Source organism: Arvicola amphibius, chromosome 5 (assembly GCF_903992535.2).
Source record: "Arvicola amphibius chromosome 5, mArvAmp1.2, whole genome shotgun sequence".
NCBI lineage: Eukaryota > Metazoa > Chordata > Mammalia > Rodentia > Cricetidae > Arvicola > Arvicola amphibius.
The window spans coordinates 46,732,099-46,751,693 of NC_052051.1; the positions used below are offsets into that span (position 1 = coordinate 46,732,099).

Genomic DNA, 19,595 nt, shown 5'->3' on the forward strand with positions numbered 1-19,595 from the left:
TATACCCAAAATAATTACACGGAAACTGTATTCTTTTAAACACTGCCTGGCCCATTAGTTTTAGCCTCTTATTGGCTAATTTTTACATCTTGCTTTAACCCATATTTAGTAATCTGGGTAGCACCACGAGGTGGTCTCTTACCAGGAAAGATCTTAACCTGCGTCCATCTCAGAGAGGAGAGGCATGGCAACTGCCTGAAGCGTCTGCCTGACCTTGCCTTCTTTCTCCCACAATTCTGTTCTGTCTACTCCGCCTACCTAATTTTTTGTCCTATTAAAGGGCCAAGGCAGTTTTTTTATTAACCAATGAAATTAACACATAGATAGAAGACCCACCTCCATCACCCTATGGTTCTCATTCTGAAGGTAATTCTGAAGGTATTCAGGAGCTGAATATAGTGATGCATGCCAATAATCCTGACACTTGGGCAGCTAAGATAAATCAATCATATATTTAAGGCTAGTCTGGGTTATATATCTGTATCTTATTTTTAAAAAAAGTTCTGGCCAGACAGTGGTGGCTTCTAATCCCAGCATTTATGAGGCAGAGGTAGGTAAATCTCTTTGAGTTCGAGGACAGCCTGGTCTACAGAACTAGTTCCAGGACAGCCAAGACCACACAAAGAAACCCTGTCTCAAAAACCTAGGAATGTCTCAACCTTCAATAATTCTACCTTCGTTCATTCTGACATATTTTGCTATTAGGATAAAGTAGCCTGAATCATTCAGTCTTAACTCCACAGACAGTTTCTGTCTTTACAATGACTGTTTAGAGGCTCGTTCGTTATAAGTAACATCAGAAATTAAGTCTTCTGAAAGAAACTAAATCCTCAATAAAAGACTAGCTAAGCACTCCTAACAGACACTACCAAGATCGCTCATGAATACACATATTCACTCTCATAAATACTACACAACAAGACATTTTACACACATTTGCTGACATAAATATCACACAACAGATATTCTTTAAATGTACTAAGGGACTGCCAGGATGTCTTCACAGTACACAAGCAGAGACAGAGGCTGGATCCTCCCCAATTGGGAATCTTTTCAAGACTTGGCACTTCTACTTTACCATATTTTCCTTTCATGCTTTGTATTAATTCATGCTGTCATTTCTCCCTACCGTGAATGACACGGTAGGACACTGCTCTGCGCTGGTCTTTGACCTTCCATGTTTTCACAGACCACAGAAGAAAGGCTGAACTGTGGTTCAGCCTGAACCTCAACAGCATTCCCTGTGATTCACTAAAATATGGAGACAGGCAGTGCTGGGAGACGAAGTCAGAGAGCTACTTCTCACCCACCTCCCAGCTTTGAGAGAGGTTCCTGTGAAGCAGTTTTTAATTCACCTTCCAAGGTCCAATTAGGTCTAATTTATTACCTTCTCTGCTCCCGAAAATGTAGCTTCAGGTTAAAGAAAATTGCTTAGCACTGTGGTAAAACAGTTCCTCAGCTACAAAATGTCTGCCCTCCCCCAGTGCTGTTCATCATCAGGCTCCTTCTGTTTCAGGGCTATCCCAGGTGATACTAAGCAGGTCTCCTTGTAATAAACTGGTCCTACTGACAGAATCTGGCAGCAGGCTTGGCAGAATTGTTGGGGTTTAGGGCTTTTCTCAGGCCTACTCTTACCTTTTGTCTCAACCTAGACAAACTCTGGATCAAGCTGCACGTTATCTCCCTGAACTACACATCTAGACCAGTTATTTCCACTCAAGAAAAACCACTGACTGGTCATCCTGAGGCCGTGCTACCAGCCTTATATTATATTATCCTAGATTTGGACCTTAGGGGTCTATATTCTGGGTAGTTCACCTTTTAAGTTACTTTTTAGAAAACATTTATTTGAGAGAGAACTTCACTGTGTAGCCTTGGTTGGCATGGAACTCACTCTGTAAAACAGGATGGCATTGACCTCACAGAGATCTGTCTGCCTCTGCCTCCCAAATGCTAGGATTAAAGGTGTGCGCTATCATGCCTAACTTTTTTTTTAATTACGCGTGTCTGTATGGGGAGTGTAAATGAATATTCTAAGTGCAGGTGCTGTGAATCCAGAGGAGGATGTCTGACCAAACTTGGGTCCTCTACAAGAGCAGTATGTACTCTGAACTAATGAGCCGTCTCTCCAGCTCTTACCTTCTTAAAAACAAACAACAAAAAGCGGTAATCAAAAATAACTTTGTGCGTGTGTGTGTGTGTGCCAGTGCAAGGAGGTTAGAAGGCGCCTTTCAGGAGTTGGTCCAGCCCCTCCTTTTACCACATGTGTTGCAAGTATCAAATGTCTTCTCTTTATAAATTACCATTGGTAAAATCTGATGAACACCCACAACCTTTCTATCCTGTCCTTTATCCAACATATTCTTACGCGTTTCAGCCATTTAGTTTACAGGAACTCCCTTTACCACCTTTCTTGTTTGTGTTTTTCGAGACAGGGTTTCTCTGTGTAGCTCTGGATATCCTGGAACTCACTTTGTACCCCAGGCTGCCTCTGCCTCATGAGTACTGGTTTTAAAGCCTAAACCAGTCCAAATAAAGATTATTTTATGAGTGAAACTTAGTACAAATATATGGACTTTATATTTTCATTAATCCTAACATTATTCATAGTCCTATGGCAATCTTAGAAAACTTCACTTAACTCTATGTAAAAGTATTTTCATACCACAGATAACTGAAAATTCCTTTCTTGTGTTACAAATAACTTTCACTTGTTCAGTCAGTAACATACTTACTCAACACCTAGCTTGCACAGTAATTGTTAAATAAAAGTACTATGTAGCAATTCAATAATTGTTCTACACCTATGTGTCCTGACCCCTTTAAAGGTCGTATATCAGATATCCTGCATATCAGATATTTAAATTACAATATCTAATTGCAAAATTACAGTTATGAAGTAGCAACAAGATAATTTTATGATTGGGGGTTACCACAACATGAGAAACTGTATTAAAGGGTCACAGAATTAGGAAGGTCGAGAATCACTGAATTAAACCATTTTAAATATTTCCTTCTCAACTCAGAAGACCATGTTTTTCTGGGAGTATCTGAAAGGACATTTATCTTTTTTAGATGGGATCATGTAACTTTAAAAACGTTATAAACAAACTATTGACTAAAAATGTAAACAGAAATTGTGTAGCCCTAGAAACACAACAAACCAATCTGAAATAACTGATCTAATACTTATAAAAAAAAGTGCAGCCCTAGGGCTCTTGCTACCAGCAAGGGAGAAATCTGCGATGCAGTTAGTACTTTCTGCTGTATAGATTAATAACGCAGGGAAGATTACCAACAATAGTCAAACCAAAAGAAAAGACAACATGCTTAATTCTGACACCTTAAGACAGAAAATCTTCCTTTGGTCATTCATCTAAATGCTTTCCAGTGTCTCCATGATAGTTGTGGTTATGTTTAATATTTATTTTTAGTATCTTTGTGTGTGTGTGTTTAACTGTGTGAAAGTATGTGTGTGGGGTGCCTGTGGAGATCAGAAGAGGGTGTCAGACACCAGCTGGGACCCAAACTCTAGTCCTCTGCAAGAGCAGCAAGCACTCTTAACTGCTGAGCCCCCACTCATGGTGATTTTTGTCTTACAGTTTGGCAAAGCTGCTCTCCAGAGTCACATATGTTGCTGCAAGCTGTTACTGCATTTGTAACAGCTTTGGTTTGCAGAAGATATAACTCATTAGTTAAGAGCACTAACTGCTTTTCCAGAAGAATGGGGTTCAATTCCCAGCACTCACATAGCTGCTAAAAAGCATCTGTAACTCCAGTTCCAAGGTGATCAGGCACCTTCTTTTGGATTAAGAATACTGCACACACATGGTACACAGACACACATGCCAACAAAACACACACACAAAATGAAAATAATAAGTAACACTCAGAAAGATGCTTTGTAATAGAAGGAAACAAAGGGGCTGCTGCTCCCCAATTAGGGTTCTAAAAGCAAGGCTTGTAAGTCAGAATTTCTATAAAGGTCCTAAGTCATAAAACAGCAGGTGTGTAACTTTCTCTTCTTTATCTGTATGACTGAGGATCAAAGGGGTTCAAACTATTCAAACCAAGTTCTAATGTATATACTTCAGACCTCCTCATTAAACCAATTTTGTGATTTTTTTCAAAATAAACTGAAAAAAAATGTTGTAGCCGGTGGCACATGCCTTTAATCCCAGCACTCAGGAGGCAAAGGCAGGCAGATCTCTGTGAGTTCGAGGCCAGCCTGGTCTACAGGAGCTAGTTACAGGACAGGCTCCAAAGCTACAGAAAAAACCCTGTTTCGGGGGCTGGAGAGATGGCTCAGAGGTTAAGAGCATTGCCTGCTCTTCCAAAGGTCCTGAGTTCAATTCCCAGCAACCATATGGTGGCTCACAACCATCTGTAATGGGGTCTGGTGCCCTCTTCTGGCCTGCAGACATACATGGAAGAAATGCTGTATACATAATAAATAAATATTTAAAAAAAAACCCCTGTTTCTAAAACCAAAAAAAAAAAAAAAAACCAAAAGACAATGTTGTAAACCCTAAGTGAACCAATTTGAACTTTAATACCTAGACTCCTTGTTGCTATGAAATATATTTTATTTTTCTATTTCTAACTTCACTGTGGAGAGACACACTGAATTTGTTTTATTGCCAATATTTCTTATCTTTTATTAAAGCTCCAGTGACATATGCCAGAAACATATTTTTTTTTTTTTTTTTGGTTTTTCGAGACAGGGTTTCCCTGTAGTTACTAGAGCCTGTCCTGGAGCTAGCTCTTGTAGACCAGGCTGGCCTCGAACTCAGAGATCCGCCTGCCTCTGCCTCCCGAGTGCTGGGATTAAAGCCGTGCGCCACCACCGCCCGGCCAGAAACATATTTTTATAAAATCTTATTGAACAAACTAAAATATACAATAAAATTAGTTAAAATTCCAAAGTTTAAGATAAGTAACCAAGCTTACTTTAAACTAGGCTAAGGGGTAAGGTTGATGATCTGGCCTTGGTTGTATAGACCTGTAATCCCAGTTGCTTGGGAAGCTAAGGCAGTTTTGCAAATTCAATGCCTGCCACAATCAGAGTTAATTCAAGAATGGCTTGGTCAAAGTAGCAAAACCTTGACCATATTTTTGGGGTTTTTTTGAGACATGGTTTCTCTGTGTAACCTCCCTGTCCATCCTTGAACTCGCTTTGTAGTCCAGGCTGGCCTCAAACTCACAGATTTGCCTGCCTCTGCTTCCTGAGTGCTGGGACTAAAGGTGTGCACCACCATGCCCAGACAAAAATATTTTAATTATCTTGAATAGTTTTCTTTTTATAGTAATTTTTTAAAAATTTTGCTATCATTTTGAGAGAGAAAGGGAATCTGTGCACATGAGTGTAGGTGCCCAAAGAGCCCAGAGGTAGCAGATGCCCTAGAGCTGGAATTACAGGCTGTTGTGAGCTACCATGTAAATTCTGGGAATCAAATTTGGTCTTCTAGAAGAGTAGCCAATGCTTTTAATGCACTGAATTGTCTACCTAATCCAGCAGTTCACAACATGTGTGTCATGACCTCTGTGGGTAGGACAATCCTTTCACAGGGGTCACCTAAGACCATCAGAAAACAGATATTTACATCACAACTCCTAACAACAGCAAACTTAGATTATGAAGTAGCAACGAAAATAACTTTATTGTTTGGGGGGTCACCACAGCATGAGAAACTGTATTAAAGGATTGAAGCATCAGGAAGGTTGAAAACCACTGCTCTAGCCCACTGTAGAACTTTTTAATTTTTTAAATGACTGGAAACATGGCTCAGTAGCAGAACACTTGTCTAGCATTACAGGCTCAATCACCAGTATCACAGGAGAGAAATTTACAAGTATATGAGAAAACACTAAGTTTTAGCTATAAATTCAGCCCTGATCTTCAGAAAACAAAATCAAGCATAAGATAGCAATGCTTCCAGGATCAAAAAAAAGGAAAAGAAAAAGAAAAAAAATCCACATCTTTCTTTTTCCGAGAATAAGATCAAAGAGAAATTTCTCCTCTGAGTTCTTGTATTACCTGAGATAATGGACAATACCCAATACAATGGACACTCTCTTCAAGGGTATTCATAAAACCAATATGGCAGCTTATTGCTTACAGCATCATATTCCAATTTGAACAAGAACAAGATCTCAAAATTCAATTAGGTAAAAGCAATTACATTGCAGATAAAGTAAAGTTGTCTAAGTACACAACTGTCCAGTGTTCTGACTTCAGCCAAGGATGAAATGCACATCTGGAACAGCAATTCTTACAAACTGTAGAACATTTTTTTCCCTCTGCAGCTTAAAAAAGAACCTGTTTGGAGCTGGGGAGGTGGCTCAGTGGTTAAGAGCACCACCTGCTCTTTCCAAAGGTCCTGAGTTCAATTCCCAGCAACCACATGGTGGCTCACAACCATCTGTAATGAGATCTGTGCCCTCTTCTGGCCTGCAGGCAGAGTACTGAGAATACTGTATACATAATAAATAAATAAATCTTTTTAAAAAACCTGTTTGAATCATTAACGTATCATTAACATGTATTTATTCAGCACCTTCCAGTAGGGGTACAAGAGAAAACACGCAGGTTTTTTCCCCTCTGGAAGGTGTGTGTTCATGCATCCATGCATGCATGCATGCGTGCATGCGTGTGCACGTGTGTGAATGTGCAGATCAAAGACTAGCATTAGGTGTCTTCTTCCATGACTTTCTTCCTTAAATATTGATACAGGGTTTGACCTGAATCCAGATTCAGTTTAGCTAAAGGTTCTCAGGATCCCATCTCTGCCTCTCAAGTGCAGATATTACATGCGTTTATCACTGGGCATTTCCTTGGATGCTGGGGAGCCCAATTATGGTCCTCATACTTAATTGGTAAGCACTTTATCCAGCCTGACTCATCAAGTTTTTAATCTAATAATGGGCGAGACAGGCAGTTACATAATAAATCACATAATAAATAAAAATATCCAAGTATGGGCTGGAGAGATGGCTCAGAGGTTAAGAGCACTGACTGTTCTTCCAGAGGTCCTGAGTTCAATTCCCAGCAACCACATGGTGGCTCACAACCATCTGTACTGAGATCTGGTGCCCTCCTCTGGCATGCGGGCATACATCGAGGCAGAATGTTGTATACACAATAAATAAATGAATCTTTTTTTAAAAAAAAATATCCAAGTATGTGGAGAAGGTAAACAATGCTGGGAGTTATGCCACCTTCCAGGGCAGTCTAATGACACTGTAGGAACTGCGAGCAGAGTTAGCCTGAGAGAAGGGCAGAGTAAGGGATCCCTGCAGACAGAACAAGTAAGATGTCTGTGTAGAGAGTGCCACACACTATGGAACCGAAGCCAGTCTAGTGTCACTGGGTCACATACATCCATTCCTCAAGTGTTTGCATATTTTAGTGTTTGTCAGGAAACAGGAGCCTACAAGGCAGACCACTTGAACTGATAATAAAGGAGTGAGTTATAAGAGTCTATAGAATTTTCTTTTTATTTTCATTTGTCATGATTTCTCTCAGATATACAAATCTGAAAAGAAAATATGTTAGATCACATGTATTTTCACAAGAAGAAATTAAGAGAAGTTATAAATCCAAGCAGCAAGGAGTCTAACAAAAAATTCCCTTCTTTTCCTTCTGAGAAGTTAGCTCGAGCAGACAGAGCGGCAGTGAAGCTGGGACACACCAAGCTCAGAGTCTGCTCCTGCAGATATTTCTATTTTATTCTATACGACCTCGGCAGCAGTCTGTCTGAATGACTCTCTTCCCAGAAGCTCCCCAAAGCAACCAAGGAGATGGAGTACTCATCACAACTACAAGGATGTTTACAAAGACCCGAAGTAATTTCAGGCACACACTTTATTCCGAATTCTTTCAGTGTGTCCAAAAATTGGCTTCTGCATAACAAAGTATCTGTTAATTCCAAATTCTCTGACCCATTTCATTTTTATAAGAAAGTAGAAAAAAATATTGTTGTACCTTTATTCTAGAAAATTTTATCTTAACAAGTTTTACTTATTTACTTTGGGTTTTCTGTGTGTTCATGTCAGGGTGGAGTGAATATGGATATGTGTCATGTGAGCATGAAGGTCAGAGGACAACATGTGTCATTCCTCAGGCACCATCTACCTTTCCTTTTGGAAAGGCCTAGAACTCGCCAAGGAGGCAGGCTGGCTCCCATATACTGTGTTCTTTTATTGTTATTTTGGCTTTTGTTTGTTTGTTTAAAGCTATGCAACCCTTGCTGGCCAGGAATTTGCTATGCTGCTCAGACTAGCCTCAAACAGATAGTAATCCTCTTGCTTCAGCTGGGTGCTGGGTTTACAGTTTTGTGCCACCATACCTATCAGCCTTTAAATTATACTTAAGCTGAAATCTTTAGTATCATAAAAGAATACAGTTACATTCCTTAAATATTTTTGAAATAAGCAGAAACAGAGCAGTATGTGAATAAATCAAAAATTTTAATTACCTTGCTAAGTTCTTTGAGATTTAAGTTTTATATATATAAAACATAAAATGTCCATAAAATACATGTATTTGCATTTTTATATTTAACTAGATGCCCAATTAAACTAGGTTTAACTTATTTTCATTCTTCATTTTATCCTTTTCATTTAGACTCTCTGAAAAATGCAGAAATTCCCAGAAAATATTCATCAAATAATATTACCCATTTTCACACAGCAATTCTCCAAAAATTTTTTTGGATGGCTCTAACAATGAACCCAGGTAAACTACCTGTCATATAGTAACATATACAAATGGCATTAGTTCTGTAATCCACCATCTGATACTAGATTAACTGTAAATTTGAGGTGATGAGACTGTGAGATTTGAAGGTGTGATAGGAATGCTTTTTTATTTGTGGAAATGTTCTACTTTATACTTTGGCCCAAAATTTCAACTAAAATGCACTTTTTCTTTTCTAAGTACAGTTTTCTATGTCAAGTCCTGGATGCCAGAGGATCAGAAACTGCCTGATCATTTTACCATTTTAACTCATCAGAATAGTAAAGTAAAACTATACATATGCATGACATTTAGATTTGCTGTAAATATCTGAATATTCTGAATTAAGAATGCATTTTAGGTACAAGTTGAAATAAAAAAATCTGTCTTATTTATTGAAATTTTACCAATTATATGGATTATAAATGTATATTAATGAATGTGGAAATGTTACAAGTAATATATATGAAAGCTATTTTTTTAAAAAGAAACTAACCACTAGATAATGACTTTGCCACCTCAAAATTCCATAAAGAAACTTCTAAAGTTTTGTTTAATACAATAGTTTTTGTTCTGTATCTGTGGATATATACACAAGAAACAAGTTCTTCCAACTGTCTGCCCCAGTGAAAGTGACCCTAGTGTATGAATGAAAGCAGCAACTGTGCTAATCTAGCAATGAGCAGTGCTGATAAATATCATTACTATACTATAATGAATGAATGAAATTTATACTCTGGCAATGCTGAAGCATGCATGGGCAGCCCGTATATGGTGGTTCTGTTGAACTTGTCCATTTTGGGTTTCACGGTCTAAGTTGATGAGGACGACTGACCAGGTCTCTTCCTCAGGAGGGCATCTCATTACAGATGGTTGTGAGCCACCATGTGGTTGCTGAGAATTGAACTCAGGACCTCTGGAAGAGCAGGCAGTGCTCTTCATCACTGAGCTACCTTTTACTTTGAAATGAGACTACTAAAATTTGTAACAAAGACCGCAAGTATAACTGTTCCTGCTTTTTCACATCTGCTGAAGGTTTGTTGATATGATGATGATGACACTGACTTTGGCTCCTGCTCTGACTGGCTATTGTTTTTCCCACTCGGCCATTTGACATTCAGAAAAAAATAAAAAGGCATTTGATACAACATATGTACAACCAAACCATGAAGGTGCTTCTTATGACAATGGATTATTCATTTGCATTTGATTTGCTTATACAAAATAAAAATTTAAGATAGAATTATATATTTCAAGGACATAGCAATCAAGTCATAATCTAGAACTCAATCCCCACACAAGTACAAGTGTTCCAAGACATTTGTCAACTGCATGTAGATATTAAAAACTTAAGCAAAAGGAGAATTAGGGATTTTTGTGAATCAAATTAATTCCCTTAAGAAACTGAAATGTATATGTAATAGAATTTATATTTTCTATAGCTAAAAATGCAGCCTTAAAATATAATATAAAGACAATTAGTCCAAGAAACTGGAAGTTTTGATATTTTGAGATTTAGAAGAAGTTATACTTTAAGATTTAGACAAAGGTATAATAAATAATTTATAAATAAATAAAACAGAATTATCTGTAATTCAGTAATTTCCATACATGATACCAGATTAATCATAATTTTAAAGCAATGGAAAAGGTAGTAATACAGAGTGCCACAGACAGGTATGACTTCTCACTCAGCCATCCAGAGTCTGCCCCTAAACTATGAAACAGCGAGAAATAGGAATTACAAACTGTGGTGCATAAAAGTTTTGAGGACCATTAGAATTCCAAATTTAAGTTGTTTTGTGTCAACTTTGTGAGAAGAAAAAAGCTGTGCTCTAGTTTTATGTTATACGCTTAATTAACTAAAGACTCTTTAAAAGCTACTTGAGATTGGCTTTAGTCATTTTCTCATTCAAAAATATATGTATGGTGAATGAAAGTTTAAGGCCCTATCAGTATCTGAAGTATTAATGTTAAGCAAGAAAATTAAAAACAAAGCACACACAAAATCAGTTATGGTAGAAAAAGCCCACTTTGCTGAGTAAACCTGTTAGAACTGTCTTTGTTAAAGCCATGGAATTACTATAATCTTGGTTGGTATGTGTTCCCACCAGTCAAATAACCTCCCAGAACCCAACCATCCCCCAATGTACCTATGTGTATAAGGTGTGTGTGTGTGTGTGTGTGTGTTTAGAATAAGAATGTTCTAAGAAAAGAAAAAAAAAGAAAGAAGAACCAACTATAAAGTCAAAAGATTAAACCACACCCGATTAAGAAGGACCAAGTTGGGGGGGGGGAATAAATTTAACGCACTGGTACACAATGCAAACCAGAAAGAGGGGTTCTTACCAGAAAGAGGGGTTGTGAACAATGGAAGAGAAAGTCAGTGTCATATGTCCAGGAGGAAAGATATCCTTTAAGAGATGCAAGTGTGCACTTGACAGGTATATTATGGAGATGTGAATGTCATCTCATTGGAGCTTAATGCCATCAAACTATCAGCCATTTCCAACTAACCCCCTTGTCCTAATACCACACTCTTGTTCACTGGGCAACTCTTGACATCTAATATTCTACATAGCATTCTATATGGAGAACACATTCTCTGATGCAAACATCCAGTCTTCACTTCATAAAGATAAATTGAAACTCTCATGTATATACATTCTCTGGACATGGAGATAAAAGTGTTTTACTTAGATAAAAACTGATTTACTTAGTGCCTTTGGGAGCTTTTAAATCTTCATATTTGTTTTCTCACCTTTAAAAGGGAAGACCAATAATAAGACCTTCTACCTGGATTGCTGTGAGGATCCAGTGATTCATGTAAAGCTATTAAGATACTAGCTTTCACAGAGGAAGTGATCAATGTTACTAGTTTTGACCATGAGTTGGCATGTCTGAATCTAAAGAGCTTTGAGTCCGCTTCTGAACCTGAAAACCTGATAATGCAGGGTCACTCTGAAAGATAACTCTGGAAAAATCACAAAGCATTGTCCTGGCAGCCCCGGTATGAAGACTTAATCATGTGAATGCAAGGTCAATCATCCCTGTCAGACACACATCCCATCTGTCCAGGAGGAAACCTTGGTTTAATACTTAGTAAAGGGTTACAAACTCCAGTTGTCAGTCCATACCTGGAGTAAGGAGGCAGAGGTAGGCTGATCACTATGAGTTTGAGGACAGCCTGGTCCTACATAGTGAGTTCCAGTCAGATAGGACTATATAGTGAAATTTGTCTCAAAAATAAATAAATAAATAAATAAATAAATAAAGCAGAAAACAAACTCCAGTGTAAGGGAAGATACTAACCAGATCACCTATACAAATGAGGCACACCTTGGATGGTGAGTATGCAGATGCAGAAGTAATAACGGACTGTACATGGTATAAAACATTAAATCAAATCTTAAATACATCCAAGAAAGCCTATTTTGAAACAAGCTGGGCTTAATTCTTAAAACTAGTAATCACTTGGCATGTGAAAGGCTGTTGGTTCACTCTCCAATATAGGCAAAAAAAAATCCATCTATCAAAAAACAGTGCAAACTTTCAGGCTGAAAGCCATCAGCTTACAGCACCTTTTAACTCAGTACTTAAATGTTTTAATCTAGAATTATGTATATTGAAGGACTAAAAAAAAAAAAACCAAAAAAAAAAAAATCCTTTCTGTCCTTCAGTGTTTTGATCTTCACATCCCTGAGAGGTTTTCCTCCTCTGGTTTTTAAAACACTGTGTTTTTTTCTCCATGGCCTATTAGAGCACATCAGATCACTCAGTGGATATCAATCATTTCAATTAGCATCGCAGACACCAACATTTAACTAAGAAATAACTCATGAATCTTGCTTTTTTGTCTGCGTCATTACCGATGATCATTTCTTCACTGAACCACTACTAGATGTCTAGCCTAGTTCTGGCTCATTCTTTCTCACACTCGATTTTCAACTCCAGCTATCCAAACACAGCTATCATCACCTAGTACCTAGACTACTGCAGATAGTGCTTTTCCTCTCTTCAGTGCCTCCCACACCACTCAAGAGCACACTTCAAGGTCCTTACAGTGACTTAGGGCTCAGGCAGCACATAAGAATCCTCTAACTCTACTGCTTCTCCCGTCTCCCTTGCTCATTTTTCCCTCCAGCATGCTGCTTCCACTTCCTTGTTTTTCCCTTAATCCTACCAAACTCACTCCTGAGTCATGGCCTTTTTTTTTTTAATCTCCCATTTCCCCTCTGGAATGTTTTTTTCCCCAAAATGGCTTGGGTCTGGGCTGCTCTTCTAGTTCACATTTTGAAAAAGTCTACTCTTAGTAAATGGTTACCTAAAAACTCTACTGAAAAATAGAACGTCCCACAGGACTCATTTCACTTTCTGCTCTAATATATGTTTCTTATGTTATTTCTCTCCCAAGAAAATGTGTTTCACTGCTGTATACTCCATGTCTAGAACAATAAGTATTAAATATACACTATTAATGTTTACCAAAAACGATCAATAGCTTTCTCACTTTTCTCACCCTGTTTTTTTCAGGTGATTACTCTCGTACTTAAAAATGTTGCTGTGATTCCCCATATCCCATTCAGGATGGATTTGGCCCCAAGTTTATTTAAGCCTTTTCCTCACTTTTCAAAATAATTTGACAGTCTACACATTAACACCTTAATCATGTCTGAACCTACTGTTTTACTTCGTTTCTCTGTGTTCTCTACACATACACCTGTATATAGATTATTTTCTCCCAAGTTTCTTTAGAATTAACTAGAAACCTATAAAAATACAGATAACCACAAACCTATCTAGAGATTTCTACACAAGTTGTTCTGAGCAGTACACAAATCTTCATTTGTATCAAAGCAGGTCTGATTGGATAAGACTGAGAGTCATTTACTTAATAGTTTGTTATTTTGTCTTTTTTTTTTTTTCCCTCGAAGTCGAGGAACAAAGCCCTTGTGCTTGCAAGTGCTCTACCACTGAGCTAAATTCCCAGCCCTTAACGGTTTGTTATTACATGGGGAGCTTCTAAACCTGAACTTGGGCCAGGTAGCATCAGTGGAAACACTGCAGTAAGCTCTTGAAGGCAGACAGGAAAAGCTGCTTTGGAAAGGTTTAAAATTTTCTGAGAGGATTCGATTATCCACTTAGAAATTCAGTTAAGTTCACAAAGCTAAATAGTTGCAGGGCCATTTCTATAGCTCTCATGTTCTGTTGGTTTTCTTCCTTCTTTCCTTGAGCCCAGGCTGGCCTCAAATGGCAATCCTCCTTGGCGTCCAGAGTGTTAGAGTTACAAGCACAGCCCACCACATCCTGATAGTGCAGTTTCTTGATGTAGCTCTTTTCACGTGTTTTTTGTTTGTTTGTTAGTTTGCTTTTAAAAAGGATCTGGTTCAAAGCACCACTTAACACTGGGCAAGTTTAAACTGAGCTAAATGGAAATACTTTTAGGTCCTAATTTAAAACAAAGCCCTTAATCTATATCCTTCGAACTAAAATTTCATTTTAACTTCTAAATCAGTATTTTAAAACTTCAAATTCCACTTTAAAACAAACAGAAGTCAAACAAACAGGGTCCTGCGGTTTACGGTAGGCTGACATGACCAGGCCATCTTCAGGGCTCCAAGTGTTGGGATCACAGGTGTGCACTCCTACACAGGGTCCCAAAGGCTTTTAAAAGTCTGACAGGAACCAGGCATGGTAGTGCACACCTTTAATCCAGCTCTCTGGCAGCACAGACAGGAATTTGAGTGATCTATTTGAGTTCCTGGACAACCTAATCTACATATCAAGTTCCAGGCCAGCGAAGACTAGTGAGACAGTGTCTTTAAAAAAAATTAAATAAATAAATAAACAAACAAATAAATAAACAAATAAATCCTCATTCTTTAGTAAGCATTACTACTTTGATTTCTACATTTGGTGACCTTTTTTATTATATAAAATATGTAATTCTATATATTCAAATTACTCTCTCCACTAACAAATGAGAACAAATTTCCTTTCATATCAAATGAATTTTAAGTCCATTAACAAAACCCTATCATTGGCTTATCAATAGACTTTTCAACACTATCAGTTAATTCTAGGAACTTCCTTTTAAACTTTTTAAATAGGTGATATTGGACTTATGCATGTAGCTAAGTGTTAAGAGTATTTGTCTAGGGCTGGAGAGATGGCTCAGTGGTTAAGAGCACTGACTACTCTTCCAGAGGGCCTGGGGTTCAATTCCCAGCACCCACATGACAGCTCACAGCTGTCTGTAACTCCAGTAGTGCACATTAAATAAAGTTTTTTAAAAAAGTATTTGCCTATCAAACAAGAGTTCATTTTGCCATCACCAAAACCAGAGGTATTAATTTAAAAACTTATGAAAAATGTGTCAAATACAAGCTTCTGCACTTAAAATTTTACAAGTGCATTTTACGATCTAAAAATTGATGCATTTTGTCTGATTTATGTCTTTCTGGAAAATATTACATTATTCAAGTTGTTAAGACTCTAAAAAATCTCTTTGAAGGTCATCATAAATTTTGATATTCCAAATTTCAATGTATTTTTGGTTTTGCATCTGGATTTAGAAAAGTGTTATACTTTATCAAATGCTGATCATACACTCACAATTCTTAAGTCTAATGGGTTACAATGGAACCCAATTTATACTTCTATTTTTTAGACAAAAAGCAATGAGGATGTAGAGTTTCGAGTTTATATTCTACGTAGGAACCAGATGCATAAGATTTTGCGCCCAGAATTAATAAAACTCCTCCTCTGCCCCCTTTAAATGTGATTTGGCTATGAATGTAAATTTGAAATCTAACTAAAAGTTAGGTATGCTAGTGTATACTCTGTAAATGCCTCCAAATCATTAAAAGGCATCAAGAACGTGCCTCTTGGAGCACAGCAGAATTTATAAAAGTAGAAAGTCAGAATTCAGCTAAAAGATCAAAATGGTATTTAGCACCTAGGAAGTAGGTTAAGCTAAATTCTGTAGTCTCCGCCATTTCACATTCCTGGGGGTATACGACTGCAGCACATGGCCTGGGGTGGGGGATGGGAAGGGAAGAGGTTTATTTTTCTCTTTCCTCCTGAAAACTAAGCATGTTTATTTTCAGAGGTGGACTCGGGTAGGAGGCAAACATCCAAAAGGCCTACTACTGAGCCTTCGGGGCCGGTCCCCACGGGGCTGCCGACACCGGTTCCTGGCCCGGCGGGCAGACGCCACCAGCCACCCCGCGCGGCGGCGCCGACGACGGAGCCGAGCCGGGCCGGGGGCGGGGGGCTCGCACGTGCCCGGCGGGGGCGGGGCGGCGAGCGGCGACCCCGGCTCCGGGGAGGCGGGCGCGGCCGGGTCGGCCTCCCCCGCGCGCGCGGCCGGCAGCCAGCTGCGGGTGGACGAAGGTGCGCGTCACGGAACCGCTGGAGCCACACAGAGACGTCTAAGTCATGCAGGAGGCGCCCGGCCCCGGCCCGCTCCCGCCGCCCCGACCCCTCCTCTCTCATCCGACAGAAAGACAGACAAGAAGGGTTCCCGACCTGTCGTGCCCTGCATGTTCAGAGTCTGTCATGTTTGGTCAAGAACGGGGCGGGGCTGGAGGGCAGGTCTGGAGGCCGGCGGCGGCGGGGCGCGGGGAGGACCCCTGCGCCGCCTGCGGGCACCTGCTCCCGGCCGCCGCCGACGGGTGACGAAGTGGTAAAAACTCACGGTTACTAGTGAGCGACACAGACACAGACTTTCCAGTCTATTAACAACCACGCCAGAGAGATGGGGCTCTAACTGCAAAGACTGGGGCCACGGCCCCGCGCTGCCGGCGCTGCCGCTCTAGTCTGTATTCGCCGCCGGAGGCTGAGGCGTGGGAGCCGGCGGGTGGCGCGCAGCGACGCGGGGATTTGGACAGTGGCCGTAACGGTGATTTCTCCTCACCAACATGGCGGCACCCGAGACGGGCAGGCTCAGAAAATGGCGCCGGCCGCAACACCTTGCCCGGGACTAACGGGCGAGTGAGATTCCTCCGCCAGCCGCAGCCCTCTGCCTGCCCGCCGGGGCTGAGCGCATTGGCCATTGGTGGAAAACGCCCGTCAATCACTTCTAGGGGTGGGCTTTTAAGACTCGCTGCGGCAGCGGAGGCAGCAATCCGATAGCTGGGCAGGGAGGCTAGAGCTGCGGCGGGTGGCGCTTGGAGTCACTTTGGGAGGGGGCAGGCTACCCCGCGGTGCTTGCTGTGTCCTTCAGGTCCTCCATGCCCGTTTCTCGGTTCCTGCGAGACTCGCTATCCAAGGGCTTTAGGGTGCCGGACGCGTCACACAATCCTCTCCCCACAACCCCGCACCTCCTCAAACCGTTAGCTGCGGAAGATTAAAAGGAACTGGCAGTTATCTTTGTGGGAAGAAAACTCTTGTTGCTAAAATAACTTAGAATCAAAGTTGTTGCTGTTACCCATCTCCGTAATGTTTAGTGCGCATTGTAAGGAAGATAGGTTAGCATGCAGCTCTTCCTGATGTTAAATTCCCTTAGTCATTACTTGACAGAATTAAAATAGCTGTTGAGGTCATTAAAATGTGATCTTATGTCTTGATATTAACGTTTTATTCGTGGAATGCATGAGAGTATTTCATGAAAAAAAGAACCAGACAGTGCATCTTTTCATATATCCGTGACCTTGAGAAACAATCTTGAAATGATGGTGTGTGCAAGTTAATTGCTTTTTTATTAAAACGAGCTTAAATAGGCTTGTAGTTGATATTTTTATCTTTTTCCTCCCTTTGTCATGTTCCTGTTACTCTGAGTTGGCCTTGTCTCCTTGGAGCACAAGTGTTGTTGCTTTTGGTAGTGGTCATTTCTGTTTAGTCATAGAACACAAGATTGTTTATCCCCTACCCAATCTAAGAAATTGTAGACACACTTTTACTTGACGACCTTGTGTCTGGGATGCCTGAGTGGGTATACATCACCGCACCAGCGGAAGGCTTTCCTTTTTACCTGATGGTTCCTGGGCCTGATGATCCCTACAAGGACAAATGATAGCCTCAACGTGAAGCTGTGGAAAACTCTCCTGCCTTTTAATAGATACCTTCCTGCTTTGGGATTCATCAAGAGCCAGTGCCTACGGATGATTCTCCTCCAAACCCTCTCCCTCCATATTTGTTAAGGAGAAATTTTTGCTTGCTATAGCTGATATGTTGGTATTTGTTTAATGTCTAGAACTGTTTGATATGTTTCAGGCTTTTCAAAAAGATTCCCTCCCCTCCCCACTTCCTCCATCTTTCTCTGCCTGTGTCTTCTCAGCCTGCGATTTTTGCTGTCAGGGGCAAATACTACTGACATCTAGTGGTAGCAACAGCTTACTCTCCTTCAATGTGCAACTATCCTCCAAAGCAAAGAATGGTCCAACCCCAAAGGACAGTTGCTCGCGCTGAGGCTGAAAGACTGCTATAAAATCTGCAGCTTTGAGAAGGAAAGTAAACTGTCTCCGGGGGCATCAGGAGGTGCTGTGCAGAGCACGCGCCTCCCCCCCCCCCCGGTTTGTACCCTAAATTCCCAGAACGGTGAGAAACGCAACAGCTGTTGGTGATTCCATACATCCTCACGAAGGTGGACCTAGCAAACGCTGGGACAAAGTCTTCAAGAGGTCGTTGCGCCGTCTCATCATGCCAGATACTTCCTTTTCTCTCATTTTGTAAAATGTCTTAAAACTTGCCCTTCCGTCCATTTTGAAGCACATAAGACAGAGCTATTAGTTACACGCAGTCTGCTGTGCACCAATCACTATTACCTGTGTCCAGACTTTTCCATCACCTCAAACAGAAACTGCAATACCCTTCAGCATCTGGTATCCTCGTTTTACCATGAAGTAGAACATTCTATAAATTATAATATTCTAGAGATTTGTCTCCTTGAGTTTAATTTCATTTACTATTCTGACTTATTTGGATGTGTGTGAAGGTTTGAGACACGGTCTCCTGTAGCTCAGGCTCAAATCGGGTCTCAAACTTTTCTAGGTAGTCAACTGACCTTCAATGCTTTTTTTATTTTATGTGTGTGGATTTTTGCTTGAATGTATGTGTGTGTACTACATGCATACCCGGTACCCTCAGAAGTCAGAAAAGGGCATCAGATCCCTTGGAACTCAGAGTTCAGAAACTTGTAAGCTACCTTGTAGGTGCTGGGAATTGAATCTAGGTCCTTTGGGCCTAGGCCTAGGTCTATCTGCTGGTCAGTGTTCTTAACCACTGAGCCATATGGGATTAACCTACTGCAAACATATGTAACCTCTTAAATATTTATTTGAGAACACTAATAACTTACATTTGCATTTCAGTTTTCATACCCCCCCATTTGATTTTTTATGCGTCTAATTATCTTTTGCTCTATTATGGGCATTTAATTTTTTTAAAAGTTTTCTGAGGCAACTCACCAATACCAGGACATTTTATTTTTTTTAAAGATTTATTTATTTATTATGTATACAGTGTTCTGTCTGTCTGTATGCTTGCAGGCCAGAAGAGGGCACCAGTTCTCATTACAGATGGCTGTGAGCCACCATGTGGTTGCTGGGAATTGAACTCAGGACCTCTGGAAGAGTAGTCAGTGTTCTTAACCTCTGAGCCATCCCTCCAGCCCCAACATTTTATTTTTTAAAATCACATTTTTTGGGAGGAGGGCAAGTATGTGGTGGTCAGATGACAACTTTTTGGGAGTTGGTTCTCTCTTTCAATCTTGTGGGTTCTAGAGATGAAACTCAGGCCATCAGGTAGGCTTGGCAGCAAGTGCTTTCACCCACTGAGCCCTCTTACCAGCCCAAATTCTGAAATGTGTGTGTGTGCGCTCTGTGTGTGTGTGTGTATGTGTGTATGAAAAGGTCTA

At 40.2% G+C, this 19,595-nt stretch overlaps 1 protein-coding gene across 1 annotated transcript in view; it reads right to left on the reverse strand.

Moving 5' to 3' along the window:
• Zc3h6 (zinc finger CCCH-type containing 6) overlaps nt 1-16,702 on the reverse strand; it is a 51,234-nt gene extending 34,532 nt beyond the window's left edge. Inside the window, exon 1 of the mRNA XM_038330199.1 lies at nt 16,268-16,702. Within this exon, the coding sequence (XP_038186127.1) occupies nt 16,268-16,299 (32 nt within the window). The 5' untranslated portion in view covers nt 16,300-16,702. The remainder of the gene's footprint in view (nt 1-16,267) is intronic.
• Nucleotides 16,703-19,595: the final 2,893 nt, after the last annotated feature.